Raw genomic sequence first — 17,734 nt, 5'->3', positions numbered from 1 at the left:
AGTTCAAAACGGGTTGTGTTTTTTTAGATAACTTTGTCGGCGGCTAGATTTTTAAAACTTTTTTAATTACACTATTAGGTCTACAGACTTCAATTGCAGACTTAGTTGGCTGACTTCGTGTGCAGACTTCTTCGGAAGTCTTCATAAGTAGACTTCTTGAATATTGGACTTCGTTTTGCAGACGTCAGAACAGCCAATGGAAAACCCAGAGTTCCCCCCGCGTCTCTTCTCGAAAGGCAATGAGCCGTCTCCGCTGAAAAGCATCGATTACAATAGCGGTGAGACGAAGCTGATGACTGCACTCGAGGAAGCACTCACACAAGATGAGTGGGAAGAGATATTGAACTCTAAACTGGGAGTGTTCTTGAAGTTCAGTCAGTTGGATTTCGGCTGGGCATCTAGACTGGTGCATTACATTCTCGGCATGCAGCTAGTTTGCAAGAAAAAATTTGAGATTTGGAGCCTCGTAGGTCTAATCCCGATCCGCTTTTCTTTGAATGTCGAACATATTACTGGCTTGAATTGCGAGTACATGGACAACCTCGAGGATCTGGTGGTTGAGATAACTGATGAGATGAAAGATTTCTGGGAGCGATTGGGAGTCAACCCTGATGGTTCAGGCAAGCTCCTTCCAGCTGGCTCGTTCGAGTACTACACTGGCGCAGCCCCAACCTACTGCGTTAGTAACAAGACGTGGGGGTATGATGTGGATGACATGTACTCGATGTTACACATCACTGATGATCACTGGGTGGCAATGTGGATTTCGATTCCGATGAAGCATATTGTCATTTGGGATAGCCATGCGAATACTCATGCATCGGATATTCAGATTGAGGCTGCTGTGACTCCGATTACCGTCTTGGTTCCCTACATACTCCGTGAGTGTGCACCTGCTGAAGACCGTATCAATCTGACTTATGATCCATTCACGTGGGAGCGAATCAAGGGGCATTTGATCCCACAAAACAAACAAAGCGGTGACTGTGGCGTTTACTGCTTGAAGTACCTTGAATGCCATGCTCTAGGGATGCCATTTCCGAAGACCTTGTGCGATGCAAACATTAAAAACATCCGAGACAAGCTGGCAGCTGAGATATTTGACGAGACAGGAGTAACCGGCACAGAGAAGTATGAGTATCCATGGCTGGACGTATACGAAGGTAAGTGATATGTCCAACTATGTATATTCTGTAATGAAAGAGAAAGGACTCTCGTTGGGTGTGGTATGGTTAGAAATTTTTGGTTAACCTGCCAAAATTGTTGTTCTCTTATTTAACTGTAATGTTCCTAACTAATTTTGGTTTGTTTAGTAATATTTAGAACAATGGTGTGGTTGTATGTTTAGGAGGCTAATAAACTAGTGTGGCTTTTGTGATAATTCACGTACTCTAAGGTTTACCCTAATCATAGCTTATTATATTGCATAGTTTATGACAATAATTAAGAATGATCGTACATAGACATGAAACAGAGTTTAGTTCAGTAGTGTTTCCCTTACCTGGTGAAGCAGACTTCTTGTGCAGACTACGGTAGAAGACTTCTAGTTGTAGTCTTCAGTGTAAGTCTGCTATTATAGTTTTAGGGTTTTATCTTGACTTCAACGTCTGCAAAAAAAAAACAGAGGAAATTAACTTCGACCAAATGTAACCCTTAAAGTATGAGGTAACATAACACTTACACAATCCGGTCTAGTATGTCCTGGTTGGTGACATTTCGAACAACTGTACTGCTTGTGGATCTTACGGGGTTTCTTTTGCTTATGCCTCGAAATTTCCAGCCAAGTTTGCCATCTTGACTTCCTCTGCCTGCCTTTTTTACGTCGGACCTCCGGAGGTAGACATTGTGTTGTTTCATCGGTTTTCATTGCAATGCTTGGAGGATATATATTATGCGAGTACGCTGCATACAAGTAATCTTTGGAGTATGTCGGGCATACAAGAGTGGCCAGATGCATATGCATTGCATCTGAAACGGCTATAACATGAGAGCAAGGTATTTTCTCAATATCATACACGCCACACCCACACTTTCGAAGTTCCAAATCAACGATACAGTTATGTGATCCTCCTTTCACATTGAATTGCCAACCATCTATGCCTTCAACCGTCAACTTATCAGCATAATGTGAACGAATTGCCAACAAATATTCAACTCCTCGAGTATGGTTGGTTAGAAGACTCAAAGCATCTTCCCGCCTTTTACAAAACCACTTTGTTAGCTTCTCCTGTAAGTACTCCAACAGGAATACTATGGGAAATCCCCGTGCCCGTTTGAGAGCAGAGTTGATAGACTCTGCGATGTTGCTCGTCTTTATATTGTATCTATCACCTGGAAAGTGAACTCTTGACCACAACTGAATGCCTGCCTCCTCCAGGTACGTTGCAAGGTCAGGTTTTATATGCCTTATCTCGTCCATATAACGGTTAAAATCATGTAGCGTATATGCATACGCAACACGTTTGACTAAGTACATAAGATGCTTCCCCTTAAACTTAGTGACAATATTGTGTTGCAGATGATAATAGCATATACCGCGTGTTACCCATGGTAATACAGTCTCACATGCCTTCTTAATGGAATGATGCCGATCTGAAACTATCACCAACAGATACTCGTCTGTAAAACACTCCCGCAATTTTCTAAAAAACCATTCCCATGCGTGATCATTCTCAGATTCCACTATTCCAAAAGCTAGTGAAAATATCTGGAAGTTACCATTTTGTGTTGTGGCCACTAGCAGAGTCCCTTCATACTTTCCAGTCAGATGACACCCATCGACAACAATGACCCGTCTGAGATATTGAAAACCAGCTATGGAGGCTCTGAAGGCTAAGAATAGGTACTTGAACCTATTCTGACGGTCGCGTTCAAGGGCAGTTATAGTACCCGGATTTGCTTCAGCGATCAGACGCAAATAAGAAGGCAGTCGGCTATATCCATCCTCAGGGCTTCCCCTCACACATTCTTGTGCATACATCAAAGCTCTATACGAAGTTGTGTAGTCTATTTTCAATTGAAACATCGCCTGCATTGAATCTTTGATGTGTTCTGCAGTAATCCCATCAATTATTCCCACACGCTCTATAAATAACTTTCCAATGTATCTTGGAGTCGTATGCTTTCGGTGAGCCAACCGATCTGAAACTGAACAGGTATGAGTTTTGACATATTTAGTGACCCAAAACGTCTTTGCTTCGTTCTTTACAGCTGCTCTAACTCTCCATTGACATCCTTTAACAGCACATTTAGCAACAAACAGACGTCTCGATGACTTATCAACTCTGAATGCAAACTTCAACATAACAACCGTCAACCTGATCTCAGAAATCAGGTCGTCTTTTGTAGCAAAACTTCCTTTTACTTTTATTTTGTCAACCCAATTTCTTTCATATCCTCTTTGAGGAGCCTTCACCGGTTCTTCAATCCACTCACCCTCTGAATCAGAATTTGAATCCTCATCCTTCACTTTCTCATATTGGCTGTAGTCCTGATCCTCAGAGTCCTGACCCTCAGAGTCAATACCGTCTTCCTCCTTTACTGAATCGTTTTTGATGTCCTCGTTTATCTCATCATCATCATACTCATCGACATTTTCATCTTCACCTTCCTCAGTATTTTGATTCCCACCTTCAACAGAACACCCATCAGCAGCATCAACACCACCAGTACGTCCATCATTGTCCTTGCGACTAGATACACAAAGACTTATAACATGCGTCTTACTCAACCCAATCAAGCTCTGTACTTGTCTATCATTAGTAATATGCATAGGAGGGGTATCCGGAGCCATGTTTGCTAACATTGAATCTGGCAATGCATAAGTGATAGACACGCTGTCCGTATTTCCATCCAGCATGTAATCATCTAGAGCCATAGCTACGAGTTCTCCATGTGTACAACCATCATTCAAGAAGAACAACCTCCCTCCTTTGCGATTATCCACCTCAAAATGCCACGACTGAGAAATCATAACCCATTCTCCAAATACAACAGGCAACTGAGCCGCCATCTGCAAAAAAGGTAAACCACACAAGATAAACCGTGTTTTCCAAGTAACATATAGCAGACGTCTAAACATTCAAGAAAATTAATCACTTTCTAATTATAACACATATCAACGTGAAACTCACGTATATGGAACCAAGAAAAGCAGATCAACATGTCCAAACAATATATTTATTTTAGCATATACCATTAATTCGAAAACGAATTTTTTGTTAAAATAATTAGGCAGACTTCAAGTGTTGTCTGCTGTGTTATTCTCCTTCGCCAGGCAGACTTCAGAGGCAGACTTCTTATGAAGTCTGCTAATATGTGCCAATTACCGTTCAAATCTACAAAAATTATAACTATTAATGTATAACACATAAGCATACAAAATTAATACAGATAAAGGAAATATACCTTCTAAACAAGAATAAAAATTAAAAAAAAAATTTCATCACACAAAAGTTTTAAAAAAGTGCTTTTTAAAAACGAAAAAAATGCAGACTTCCAGCAAAACTCCACCCGGTTGCTTTCACGAAGAAGTCTGCCAAAAAGGCAGGGTTACTTTTGCAATTGACCAAATGTTTGACTTTCGTAGTAGGCTTCTATATGAAGTCTGCATAAGAAAAAGGTTATTTCTGCAATTGACCAAACGTTTGACTTTTACAGCAGACTTCTTTTGAAGTTTGCTGTAAGAGGCAAGAAATCTTCTGTTAATGTGAAGTCTGCTGACGAAGTCTACACTACCAACGAAGTCTGCTGCAGGTTATTTCTGCAATTGACCAAAGTTTGACTTTCGTAGCAGATTTCTAAAGAAGTCTGTTGACAGCAGATTTTTGCATTTGACCAATTCTGAATTAAATTAATAGCAGACTTCTTGCCTCTTGCCTATAAATTAAATTCGTAGCTGACTTCTTTAGACGTCTGCTCGAACAGTCAAATGTGGTCAACATCTTGGTCAAATGCAAAAATAACCTTTCAGGTCAAACTTATCTTTTTCAGACGTCTCCACGAAGTCTGCAGAAAAGGTCAAAGTATAATATTTTCCGGTCAAATGCAAAACTATTCTCGCTTTTCGACAGCCTGAAATAGAAGTCTAAACGTTGTTTTTTGTATTTAAATGAAAATTCGCAGACTTACAAAGAAGTCTACTTTCAAAAAAATACCAAAAGGTCAATTGCAAATCTAACCTTTTACGTTGACTAGCAGACTGTAAAAGAAGTCTACTTTCGCGAAACATAGCCCAATGTTAAAGAAAATATTTAGATGTTTACCTCCTTCCAATTTGAACTCGATTAACTTTGACAGAAGTTCAGAATTTTTGAGATGCACTGAAAAGAAACCAGCTCAGAACTCGGTTATCCAAGAATCTCACAAAATATATGATTTGCGAATTCAAACATAACAATGTCGACCAAGAAAGAGATTTTTAGATGAAACCAGATAGAAATTTGAAGATAGAATGAAGTTTGAGCGGCCAAATAAGCATTTAGAGCTTCAAGTGCAGATGGGCAAGCATTAAGAGCTTCCATTTTGGTTGGTAATGGTAGTTGGCGAAATTGAAGATGATGGCATTTTCGTGAATACTTGAAATATCTTAGGATGGTTAGGTCTTTTTCGAATTACCTAAAAAATTCGATAATTATAAATATAATGGCATTTATGTTATTATATGTGGCTTTAGGGAAAAAGTGGAGAGAAATTGGCTAATATTGAAGAGGGAAAAAAAAGAGGTTAGATTTGCATTTGACTTCAATTTTTAGGTCCCTATAATATAATATACGGACATTTGAAAATTATATGAAAAATGTCTTATTAGGTTAATCTATTAGATTATTTAGATTTAATGTATGGTTAGTCGCCTAAGACAGAGAAAACATTCTAAATAAAGAATGATATGGTCATCTCCTCATGATCGATGGTCTCTGATCTTTATGGAGTCCTCTCGGAAATTTCCATCTTATCCTCTGCATTTCCCTTGATTTCTTTTAAGCATATTTCTAGAGTATTGAATGGTGTGGCTGATGCTTTGGCAAAGCATAGTCTTAACATGAATGCTCTGAACCTTTTCTAAGTTTTTAAATCGAAAGTTTAGCACACACAAAATAAAAGAATGATATACTCACTCATGATAAACTGAAAAATGAATTATAATTTTTTAAAATAATTAAAATACCAGTTAGATTGGTTTCTCGATAACTCATGTTATGTACTAATTATGTTAATTTTGGTTTCAATGAAGTACAACCAAAAAAAGCCAAAGGTGAGTGGAGGTCAAATCAAATAATTCCTATTAATAGAGTAAAGTGTTGCTTTAGATCCATCACTGCTTATTTGCCTTTACCTTTTTTCCCATTTGACTTTTATCTCCATCAAAGGTTTATTTATTTTTCTTAATTCCTATAATTTACTTGTTTAAATTTGATTTATAATTCACTCAACAGATATTTTAATTTTAGTTCATATGTCGCCTTCATGTGATTTTTTCAAAAATTGCACAGATATATTAACGAAAATAACAAAAACTACAATCGTTAGATTTTGGTCAACTGAAGTTAAAATTAGATATTACAAAAAAATTAAATTAGTTTATATGGCGCAACGTTTAATCAAAATGATTAATGCTTTGTAGAACCGTCATTTGGATTATTAATGGGAGTTGCAACCTAATGATTTGTAATAATGTTGTCATTGTATCATATATTTTTTTTTGTCATTGTATCATATTAATGTGTGTATATAAATTATAAATGATAAATGTCAAAAGAACAAAAAAATTGGAAGGGATAAAAAGTAAAAACTCCTATAATTTCCTGAATATTCGATAATTGACTTTAGACCTAGGAACTTGACATTGTACTGATAATTTTAAGTAAGAAGCAAAGTGTCTGAACTCAAACGTTACTTGTTGCCAAAAAGCCGGATCTTGTTCCTTTTATTCTCTTCGTGTTGTAATAAAGTTCACCAGTTTCTTAAACTGCAATTAACCAATCTATTTGCAAAATTTATACATATTGATCGTTTTTATCCAATTCGGATTACTTAAATTGGTTGATCTCACGTGTCTGGATTGGTAGCGGCACGTGATCAAGATATGACAATTTGTAGCATCGAAGTAATCAAAATTAAATACCAATTAGGACATTGGGTTAAGTGATCTAATCCCGTGATTAAAAAGTTACATAAAAGTCGATTCCACTTGTTGGTCTGTATGTCCGACACTCCATTGTCATTATTATTCATAATAAAAGCGTAAAATTATAGACTATAAGTCTAGATATTATATAAATATTGCCCACTAAACGAAACTAGAATTAATCTTTTTTCTTACGTCGGAAGCTCGATAGTCAAATATACATTAAAAACTTAAACACGTGAGAGCCCCGCAGACAAATGTGAAATGTGTAGATAAATATTTTCTTCTACAACCTTGTAAACAATTTCTTTTAATTTTTTTACTAGTTTCACCAAAAATCAGATAATTATTTTAAGTCATAATTTTTTTATGTATTTACAAGTAATGCATTCACACAGTTTAAATCATCATCTTCACAACCCAATATCATTAAAACAACATTCCTCTAATTTGTTGAGGTAATCGTGTTTAGATATCTTATAATATAAAGTTGCATGGAAGATTTCCGAATTTTTATGATTGCATTTACATTATACATATGTATATATGTGTGTGTATATTTGAAAATATATTATATTAGTTTACTATTTTCAAAATTTGGAAAAATAAAGACAAGATGAATTCTGATGACCAAGAATTATTGTAAACGAAAAGAAAATGGTAAGTGTAGAAAGAGTCAAGAGATTCCATCATATAGACTAATTTAGACAACATTTAATTCGACATTAAATCTAAGTTTGATGTCACCCTGTCACTACAAAGCCATTTAAACTACTTCGAAAAGACAAAACTTAGTTTTCTTGTTCTTTATCAAAAAAAAAAACTTAGTTTTCTTGTTAATTGATTGATACTCATCACAAGCGTATTTACTATAGTACCTGGAAAGATTAGTAAGTAACAAAGAATTTGCTTAAAGCCTTAATAAAAACAAGACAATGTAAACATTGGTTCGATTGGGTAGGTATAGGAGAATATTACACTAATAAACATTTAACTAACAAGATTGACAAAAAGAAAATTAACTAACAAAACTGGTTTAGCTAACATAAATACTAATTGTGTCTGTGTATAGTTTTAGTAAGGTCCGTTTGCAAACATATAGTAATCGCGGAAGCAAGCTTTCTTATAACAAAATCCAGCTCCGGTTTACATGTTGCTCTCTTTCTAGCTGCTGTTACACGAGGATGATAAACTTTTACATCTCTTTATGATCAATCTCGATCACAAAACACAAGCTTTCCAGATTTACGACAAAGCCCTTGTTCCCCAACAGAGTTGACAACTTTACCATAACTATACATCAATGGCATCTTCCCCATAACTCTATGAAACTCTCTAATGCACTTCCCTCTTCTCTTCCTGTGTTCCACTCTTCTACTACTCAACCCAACTTCTCTTACACCATTCTCCAATTCTTCTTCTTCATTACGCGCATCTCCCCAATCCCTAACTCTCTCTGCTCCCACCATGATTGGCCCTGCCTTTAACTTATCCGCAGCTACGAAATTCATCAATATATCCTCGCAGTTACGCATCTGGTCAACGATCTTCCTCATCTCCTCCATCTCCACACCTCCACTGCAGCTATACTCAAACAGATAGTCTTGTTTCATCATCATGAACTTGGTCAACAAGATCGAGTACTTGTCTGGATGAACAGTGTATATCCAGTCTTTCTCTTGCAAGTCAAACCCATGTGACCTCACAAACAGTCCAACCAAACGCTCAGGGTTGGATTTCCACACGGAAAACGCGAATTCCAGCGACTTCCTGTCAATCTCCACATCGTCATCGCATACCAAAACGGCACGCGTTTCGACAGAAGGCCGAGGAAGGAACCTGGAGTTGAGGCTGCTCGATGGTTGCTGAACTAGAGAGATGGAAGCAGCACCAAAGGAAGACTGAGTCAGGTTGTGGTGTAGCTGGTCAAGTACTTGACCCGGTGTGCTAGGGTTTCCCCAGAGGACTAAGATTGATGATACGATTGATGATCCTGAATACGAGGCTACGATGGATTGCAGAAGAGGAATACGTGATTCAGAGTAACCGTTGATAAGAACAGTGATCTGATCGGATCTGAGTCTCTCGAATTCTCTCAGTTTTCTTGAGCCGCACGGATCCTGATCCAAGGATAGCGAGCGTGAAAACACGAGACGCGTAACAGAGAACACAACGAGCAGGAAGATCGCCGATTTCCTAGCAACCAAATGTGACATCTTTATTTCAACCTTCAACACAACAAACATTGTCTAAAGATCAATACTTCATGGCAATCAAGATTGACAAACCCTAAAAGCATTTAGGGGTTGACAAACCCTAAAAGCATTTAGGGATTGACAAACCCTAAAAGCATGTAGGGATTGACAAACCCTAAAAGATTGGCTCTAAATAGAAGTTTACACTTGCTACAAATGTAGTTTACTTTACATAGTAATCGAGCATCTCAACAAGCATATTTATCATCCTCTACAGTGATTTTGAAGATTCAGTCACAATTCATTTGCAATCAAAGCGATAAAGGCTATGCCCAATTTTGTAAAACCCTAAACAAGTTCCTCTTCCAGATACGGCACGATCAGATCTAACAATTCAATCGAAGAAAGAGGGAAAAGAGACGAACCAGAACTTGAATTCAGGAAGAGAAAAGCGACGATGATGAGGATCAAGATCAACAGTGAAACGGCGTCCGCTGGAGACGAAGAGCCATTAGATTAGAGATCATCGGTGGCTGCTGCTGCTGCTGCTGAAACACCACTCGTGGTTTCGGGTTCCATGGATGCACCCAACTTCGTACTTTATATCTCTCACTCTCTCTCGCTCACTGTCACTGGTTTCGTCTCTCTGTCTCGGCAAACTGCGACGGAGGAGACGGAGATTGGTAGATTCGGATTTGGGATTTTCGGGGTCAGATCATATCGGGTTAACGACAATTCTGTTTATTCTTCGAACCGGTTAAAATTATATGGATAAATTTACCGGTTTGGAGCGGGTTTGTTTTAGTACTATTAGTAGAATTCAGAAATGCAGTAGAATTCAGAAATGCAGTAGAATTTGTTCATATTCAAAGTTTCAAACGTTGGTAAAACAAATATGTTACCGATAACCCAAATTCATGACGAATATTATGAGAGTTCGAGTGGTAACAACAGAATCAACAGTGCAAATAAAACGAATCGAGCAGATTAAGGTTTTTTATTTATTATGGTTTAACTTGCTCAATTCATTCTGTTTTTGGTATAAAATTTCAACTGTTATCAGATTTTGTACATTTTTCTTGTTGCTTAGACATTATTATATTTCAAACAAAAAAATTCTTTGATCTTCGTAATCTAAAGGAAAAAACCTCCCACAAATTTTACACCACGAGCACCACAGAATGAGCGAGAGGCTGGGAAGCCATGAATTGGAAAAAAGTTGGCTAAAATGCCATATGTCTCTAATAACTAATATAATTTTCATTTTTGTTTAATAAGGAAAATCCTGGAAATTCTTTGTTTCTCCTCCTATATATCTTTATAATCACAATAAAACCAGGGTTATACCCACCTGTTTTTACTCCTACCCAATGATCCGTGCTCAATCCAATTTATTTTCATTTATCAATTTATCTTCTTTTTTTTTCAAATTCTATTTATCTCCTTTTTCTAAAATAGTCTGAAACTCCTCTTTTTTCCCAATAATTAAAAATTTAACAACCTAATCACAGAAATCGTAACTTCCCCCAATATTAACGATTCAATTTCTCTGGCGAACAATCTCCAATTCTCCAGCAACAGCAACGAATCTCCAATTCTCAAGACACGCTCCGGAGACGATGTTGACTGTGATCAGAGACTTTGAAGAGCCATAAGGAGGAGCATCCCATAAGGAGCGTCAGTTTCCTCAGCACCATGGGGTGAACAAGAGAGTAATGGTTTAAGTGAAAATCGATCCGTACAAGTTCGCTTCTTCCGATCAGGAGGATGAACGGATCGTCCAAGTTCAACAAGCTCTGATGTGTCCCGACGGTGGAAGATTCAAAGGTCTTCGAACGGCACGGTTCCTTAATTATACCACCACCTCCGGCGTCTACGATGCGATCATGGATTTGGTGGAGATATGGTACATCAAGACTAACTCGTTTGTGTTCCCTTGAGGCTTAAGTTCTTCTCTACCACAACATACACATTCTTAGATACTTGATTGTCATCTCTACCAAGACTTGTATTCCTCCCATAAACCTGAGTTTCAGAAGAAGAGTCATCACCATTACGGCCTGTAAGATCATTAAATATGCGCGCTCTAGCCTGTCATAATCTTCTTTCCTCTCTTTGACATATATTTGATCTTACTTGGTGAACGAAGAAGGTGGTCTAAAAGCTGAATTGGCGGTAGGAACCCTTATTGCAGCCAGTCTCGTTCAGGTTTCAATGATATCCCAGTCCATGTGAGAGTACAGACTTGCACTACTATCACGTATGACTCAAATCCTGGTTTCATTTATAATCCCTTGTTTATATAGAAGCCTTGTCTATTATGTGGAAACTATAGAATGAGAAACTAATCTGTGTTTTCTCCCAGCTTGCGTTATTCACAAAAAGAGAGATTGACTTACCTGGGTGTATTAGAATCAGAATTGTTTGTTTTAGAGACTTTCACAAGTTCCGTTTCAAGTCCTATCTTTTTTTTGTGATTCTGACTCAGAAGTTTTGGATTTAACCTGCAGGATTATGGCATCGATAAGCAGTGAGTAATAATAAAAGATTTGTAACTGATAATAATCTATTTCCTTAGTTTGGCTGTTGAATGCTTATGTCAGTAGTTTTTGGTACACTGACTCTTAAAATTTTTCTAGCAAGCAATTTTCTGTTGGTGCATAGAGCAAGATCCTCTTTATTCTTTATTCTAATGCTATTTGAATTTAATTATCTCTTTTAACTTCAGGTGCAACTAAGCAGTTAGATAACCATAATTTTTCAGGCTTTGTCAATTCTTGTAGTTCTCAAGCTGTAAAACTGGATTTTATAGCATTGATCACTGGATTTTGTTAATCTTTTGTAGTTTGCTCGGTACTAGAGATATTAGAGGTAGAGAATCGGATTTGTTGTCTCGTTGAATATTTGTTATGTCTTTGAAGAGTTACATATTTCATCGTAGGTACGATTGAGATGGTATGATTATCTTTGGTATTTGGTATGGTAGATTGAAATTACGCTTGTGAAGTCGGAGAAGTTTGATGAACTAATGGCTGCAGCTAGTGAAGAAAAAGAAGCTGCAAAAGCTCAGGTGTAGAGCTGAACATAGAAGTTTCATGATCTGACTTCTTTCATCTTGATGTTTATATATTCTGACAAGTACTTGATCTGTTTTATTTCATTAATTTTTGGTTAAATTTGAGATGTTATCTTGGATGTTTTGTTTTATCTATAATGAGTTTTTTACAAAACAAAAAGAAAAAAAAAAAGAAATCAACCATCTTTTTTTTCATTTTTGTTACATTCTATTTTATTCACCTTTTTTATTTAAATGCAATGATGGACAACTATGGACAATTAAGTACAAATAAATACAATTATAGACAACTAAGTTCAACTATGTTCAACTAATACTAAGTACAGTTTGGTACAAGTGGTATAACTATATAATTAAATTACAATTAAAATTAATTAAAAATTAATTTAAAAAAAAAACACATGCGCCGACAAAACAGAATATGTGCGCAGTCAAAGTAACATGTGCGCTGTCAATTTTGTACATAGTTGTCCAAACTTGTCCAGTTGTCCAAAATTCTTCATAGTTGTCCTTTGGCGATTTTAGCATTTTTCCAGTTGTCCCTTAATATAAATTATTATTTTGTAGTTGTCCACATGATTTTCGACTATTGCAGTTCATTTACAAAGTTTTCATAATAAAAATTATGCAAAATCATATATTTGAATTTTTTCCATCAAAAGATTGTTTACATTGTGAAAATCTTCCTTGTATCATAAGGAATGTTTGATGTGAACCCAATAATATATATTAGAAAAATGATAATTTTATTTTATCCATGTTATTAATATTGTTCCTTATAGTTTAAGACGTGTTTGCATTTCTTAAGTATATACTTTCTTTATATGTTTAATTTAATTTAATTATTAATTTTAAAAAAAATTAAAAAGTTGCATAGTTGTCCTTACTTGTCCAGTTGTCCATTGCTTATCCACATCCACAAAGCTAGAGAACACATGCCTCGACAGAAATAGACATCTGCACAGTCAAAGTACCACGTACGCCGTCAATTTTATACATTGTTGTACTCAATTGTCCAGTTGTCCAAAATTTTTTATAGTTGTCCTTTTAGCGGTTTTAGCATTTTTCCAGTTGTCCTTTTATATAAATTATTAATTTGTAGTTGTCCACATAATTTTCGACTATTGCAGTTCATTTACAAGTTTCATAATAAAAATTATGCAAAATCCGGAAAGCATTTTCAGCCAAAAATGAAATTTTCTAGTCTATATTGACTTTCCTAAGTGTCGAGATGTCTGTCAAAGTAACACATGCACCTATGTGCACAGACAATTTTTGTACATAGTTGTACCTAATTGTCTAGTTGTCTAAAACTTTTAATAGTTGTTCTTTTGATATTTTAGCATTAACATTGATTTTCAACTATTAATTTTCATGTACGAGGTTTTCATATTACAAGTTAAGTAAAATCATAAATTTTGCCTCTTTTGTTTCATAACATGATTAACTATATAACATAGATGAAATAAGTTATCTGTTCCAAATATGAGATAGTAAATGATATAACATCCATAAAATTTCTTGAAATCCAGTAAAATGTTTGTGTGACTGATGCTCATTATCTCCTGAACATAGAATAAAAAATAACTTAATTAGCAATTATTATAGTTGTCTTAGTTATTCATATTTGTATCAGTTGTCTTCTATCTCTTAGTTGTACTATTTGTACTAGTTGTCCTCTATCTCTTAGTTGTACCATTTGTACCAATTGTCATCTATCTTTTAGTTGTACCATTTGTACCAGTTGTCATTTATCTCTTAGTTGTACTATTTGTACCAGTTGTCCTCATCTGCAGATTTGGTGATGAACTCGGGTTTTAATTCTAAACTACCTAATAATCACTATGATTCAACAACTAAACTCGATAAATTACCAATGCAAAGACCTAATCTTCATATAAAACTTGGTTCCCAACCGAATCTGGTTACTAAAACAAGCAAATTTTGCAAATTCAATCTCTAAATTTTGAAAACCCTAAATTCTCAAATAATTTACCTAGTTTTAAAGCTTCAACAATGGCAGAATATAGAGGAGTTAAGAACAATAAATTGATTGCAGTAGAAGAGGAAGAAGAGGAAAAGGAGGAAAAGGAGGAGGATGAGAAAATTCGACGGCAAGAATGAGATTTAGCAGGTTTGAGGTTGAAGATGAAGAGAAAAAGAAAATAATTTTTTTTATTAATTTTTGTTTTAATTTTAATGTATTAATTATGAATTTATTTAAACATTAATTTTTGGATAAAATCAAAAATGCTACAACCTTATTTCATTAAGGGTAAAATTAGAATTCCATATGCATTATGGCATGTAGACTTATTTATAGCACAAAAGATTTTTCTCTTCCAAATTATGGCATTTTGGCCATTAATTCCCACAGAATAGAGCGACAGGCTTAGAAGCCATAGTCTTGTAAAAAAAGGGCACAAATGTCATAACTCTAATAAAGAATTTCATTTTGATTCTCTTTTATTAAGGAAAAACATGAAAAGTCCTTCCTTCTCTTTATTTATCTCTTTTTTACTAGGCATGGGCATTCGGATAAACGGTTCGGTTTCGGATAGGAACCGTTCGGTTCCGGATATTTCGGATATAGAGATTTTTTATCCACATAGGTACCGAAATTATTTCGGTTCGGATTCGGTTCGGGTCCTTTCGGTTTCGGATCGGTTCGGTTCCTAAATTGTAGATCCGATAAATACCGAAAAAATCGGGTACATTGTGGTTCGGGTTTTTTTTGTATCCGAAACTGAAATTTTTTATCCGAAATAAATGAAAATTACCCGAAATAACAAAAAAAAATCCGAAAACCATGATTTTACCCGAGTATTCAACTCCAATCCAAAAAAAAAAAAAAACTATTCTGATTCAAGTCCTGCCATAAGTCCACAACACATAATGCTAAAACAGTTTCCAACTAATAACAACATTCCATAGTCATAAAACAAGTCACAAAGACAAACCATGAAGAAAACAATCATCCAAGAACACAAAGTACCAAATTCCAAACTCTAAAACTCCCTAAGTCTAAACTCCAAGTCCAAACTCCTTAGAAACTTATTAGCTATCATATCACCACGGCACTACCAGGTAAGACTCTTTCTCATGTTTTTCATCCTTGAAAGTTGTATTCAGGTTCATACTCTAAAGAAAGACAATGAAGATAGAGTTATAACTTATAAATCATATTCATAAACTGAAATGCAAAAAAAAAAAAAGAGTTACTTACTTCTCATAAGCTCATCTTCTAACTCCACATCTGAAAGCATATGTTGAACGGTTACCAGTCCTTTTTCATTGATATGAATCTCGCACTTTAACCATTGCTCAGTACACATCAGAACTTCAACCATGTAGTGTGTCAAACAACTTCTATAAGGGGTTAAAACCCTTCCACTAGTGCTAAAAGCAGATTCTGAAGCTACTGATGAAACTTGCATTGCTAGTAAGTCCTTAGTGACTAATGACAAGATCGGATACTTACCACTATTTCGCTTCCACCATGATAGGATATCATATTCAGCACCCTTCATCAGCTTTGGTTTGTCAACACTCTCTTTCAAATACAGCTCCAGCTCTAATCTTCTACAAGTTCCTGATATATATCATCCATTCATTTATAACCAATACCGGTTTTGAGATTCCTTGTATCCACAGCTTCACCTTTAGACATATCTTGTGACTGCGAAGATGATCCATGAGCCTGAGAAGATGTTTTTTGTGATCCACTATCACTGGCTTTATCCGCAAAAATAGTGTACTCTTCAAACAAACGCTTCAAGATACTCTCCACCTCATCGTAAAGGTGAGTTGCTTCGACGCTGTCTTTCCCATATAGTGATTCGAAGTAGAGCTGAAGAAACTTCATCTTCTTCCTCGGGTCAAAAACAGTTGCGACCATAGAAAGCTTGTTGATCTCAACAGTCTTATCCCCATCATCTACCGCAAACGGATCCCAATACTTGTCCAGTTTCTTAGTCATTGAAACGGCTTTACTAATCAACTCAGTATCAGAAGCTGCACTCGTCTTTATCTCATTGATGTTTGTTGTTATAGTGTCTATCTCATTATAAAGCTTATGTGCAGCCACTGAAGTTGATGCAGAAAGAATCAAGGTGGAATTGTAGAAAATCACAAGGAAATGGACAAACCTGTCTATTGCCTCCCAGTCACTCGTACTAGGTGGTCCGAGTCTCTTTTGTCCTCCCACAGTTTCTTTAAAGAAGTCGGTATAAGGCTTGTCTTCATCCTTAATCCTCTCAAAAGCTGATCTGAATTTCAGAGCTTGATCTAGCATGAGGTAAGTAGAGTTCCACCTTGTCTTCATATCTAGAGGTAAGCTTCCTCTAGTCATCTTCCCGGTTTCAACTCTAAACTCAAACGCCTTTGTTCTGTTTGTAGAAGACCTCACATAATGAATACAATTTCGAATAGCAACAACATTGTCATCCACCTCTTGCAAGCCTTCCTTCACGATCAAGTTCAAGATGTGCGCAGCACACCTTAAGTGAAGATAGTCGCCGTTGAGAATCATTGCATCATCTCCAACTTTACTAAAAGCTTCTTTGAATCTCCTCATAGCTGAACTGTTTGCTGTAGCATTATCTACGGTAATGCAGAAGACCTTTTTGATGTCCCACTCTTCCAAACAGTTGATTAAAACCTTTGAAATGGTTGAACCTGCATTACAATTTATGAAATTTGAAAATCAAAAGCAAGAAGCATCGAGAGTTTTGCATCATCAACAATAAAAAATGCAAATTAAAAGAGTGAGAGATATTCGAGTTGCACCTTTGTGATCATCAATATTCTTGAAGCTTAAAATCATCTTCCTTAACCGCCAAGAAGCATCGACAAAATGAGCTGTTATGACCATATAGCTGGCTGAAGTAGTAGGAGCAGTCCATATGTCTGTTGTCAATGACAACCTCTGCTTGTTCTGTCCAAGTATCCTCTTCATAGCAGCTTTCCTTGAAACATACATTTCCACAATGTCTCTTGTGGCTGTTCTCCGAGAGTGAGGACTGTATAGCTTAGTCTTTGTGGTGAAATGCTTCCAAGCTAAGCTTTCTATAAACGCTAAAGGCAACTCAGCTAACACCAACATCTCATTCGTAGCCTCTCTGAAGACATGTTCTGAAACCTTACCTAAACCCATATTTCCATCATCACTGGTAGGAGTTATCACAGTTTGGTTTGCAGCAACCCAAGCTTGATACGCCTTACATCCAAAATTGATGTGCTTTATAAGGTTGGATGTGCCTGATTTGCTTGAACATGCGAATTCCTTACCACAGTAATTACAACTGCATTGGTCGTAATCTTTCTTGTGTCTGGTGT

The 17,734-nt window shown here is 36.2% G+C and overlaps 2 protein-coding genes and 1 long non-coding RNA gene across 4 annotated transcripts; 1 reads left to right on the top strand and 2 right to left on the bottom strand.

The window, feature by feature from the left end:
- Nucleotides 1–1,630: 1,630 nt before the first annotated feature.
- LOC112088215 lies at nt 1,631–4,012 on the bottom strand. Its single transcript, XM_024158500.1, has one exon. The coding sequence runs from the start codon at nt 4,010–4,012 to the stop codon at nt 1,631–1,633; it is 2,382 nt and encodes a 793-aa protein (XP_024014268.1).
- A 4,216-nt stretch (nt 4,013–8,228) lies between these two features.
- LOC18021982 (glycosyltransferase family protein 64 C3) lies at nt 8,229–10,021 on the bottom strand. Its single transcript, XM_006404748.2, has 2 exons — nt 9,747–10,021; nt 8,229–9,354 (listed from the first exon to the last, which is right to left on the bottom strand). The coding sequence occupies exon 2, from the start codon at nt 9,340–9,342 to the stop codon at nt 8,338–8,340; it is 1,005 nt and encodes a 334-aa protein (XP_006404811.2). The 5' UTR covers nt 9,343–9,354; nt 9,747–10,021; the 3' UTR covers nt 8,229–8,337.
- An 800-nt stretch (nt 10,022–10,821) lies between these two features.
- Nucleotides 10,822–12,568, top strand: LOC112088160. 2 transcript variants are annotated; one of them, XR_002900374.1, is made up of 2 exons: nt 10,822–11,383; nt 11,474–12,568. It is a non-coding gene; the product is annotated as an uncharacterized LOC112088160 (long non-coding RNA). The 2 variants fall into 2 exon arrangements; XR_002900375.1 differs by having other exon boundaries at nt 11,471–12,568.
- Nucleotides 12,569–17,734: the final 5,166 nt, after the last annotated feature.

This window comes from Eutrema salsugineum, unplaced genomic scaffold (genome assembly GCF_000478725.1).
Source record: "Eutrema salsugineum unplaced genomic scaffold, Eutsalg1_0 scaffold_15, whole genome shotgun sequence".
Classification (NCBI taxonomy): domain Eukaryota; kingdom Viridiplantae; phylum Streptophyta; class Magnoliopsida; order Brassicales; family Brassicaceae; genus Eutrema; species Eutrema salsugineum.
Note: the sequence above shows the minus strand (reverse complement) of the source record. Positions and strands in the feature narration are given on the sequence as shown.

What these genes read in the sequence shown, in the direction of transcription:
- LOC112088215 (XM_024158500.1), bottom strand. Translation starts at nt 4,012, where the DNA reads ATGGCGGCTCAGTTGCCTGTTGTATTTGGAGAATGGGTTATGATTTCT.
- LOC18021982 (XM_006404748.2), bottom strand. Translation starts at nt 9,342, where the DNA reads ATGTCACATTTGGTTGCTAGGAAATCGGCGATCTTCCTGCTCGTTGTG.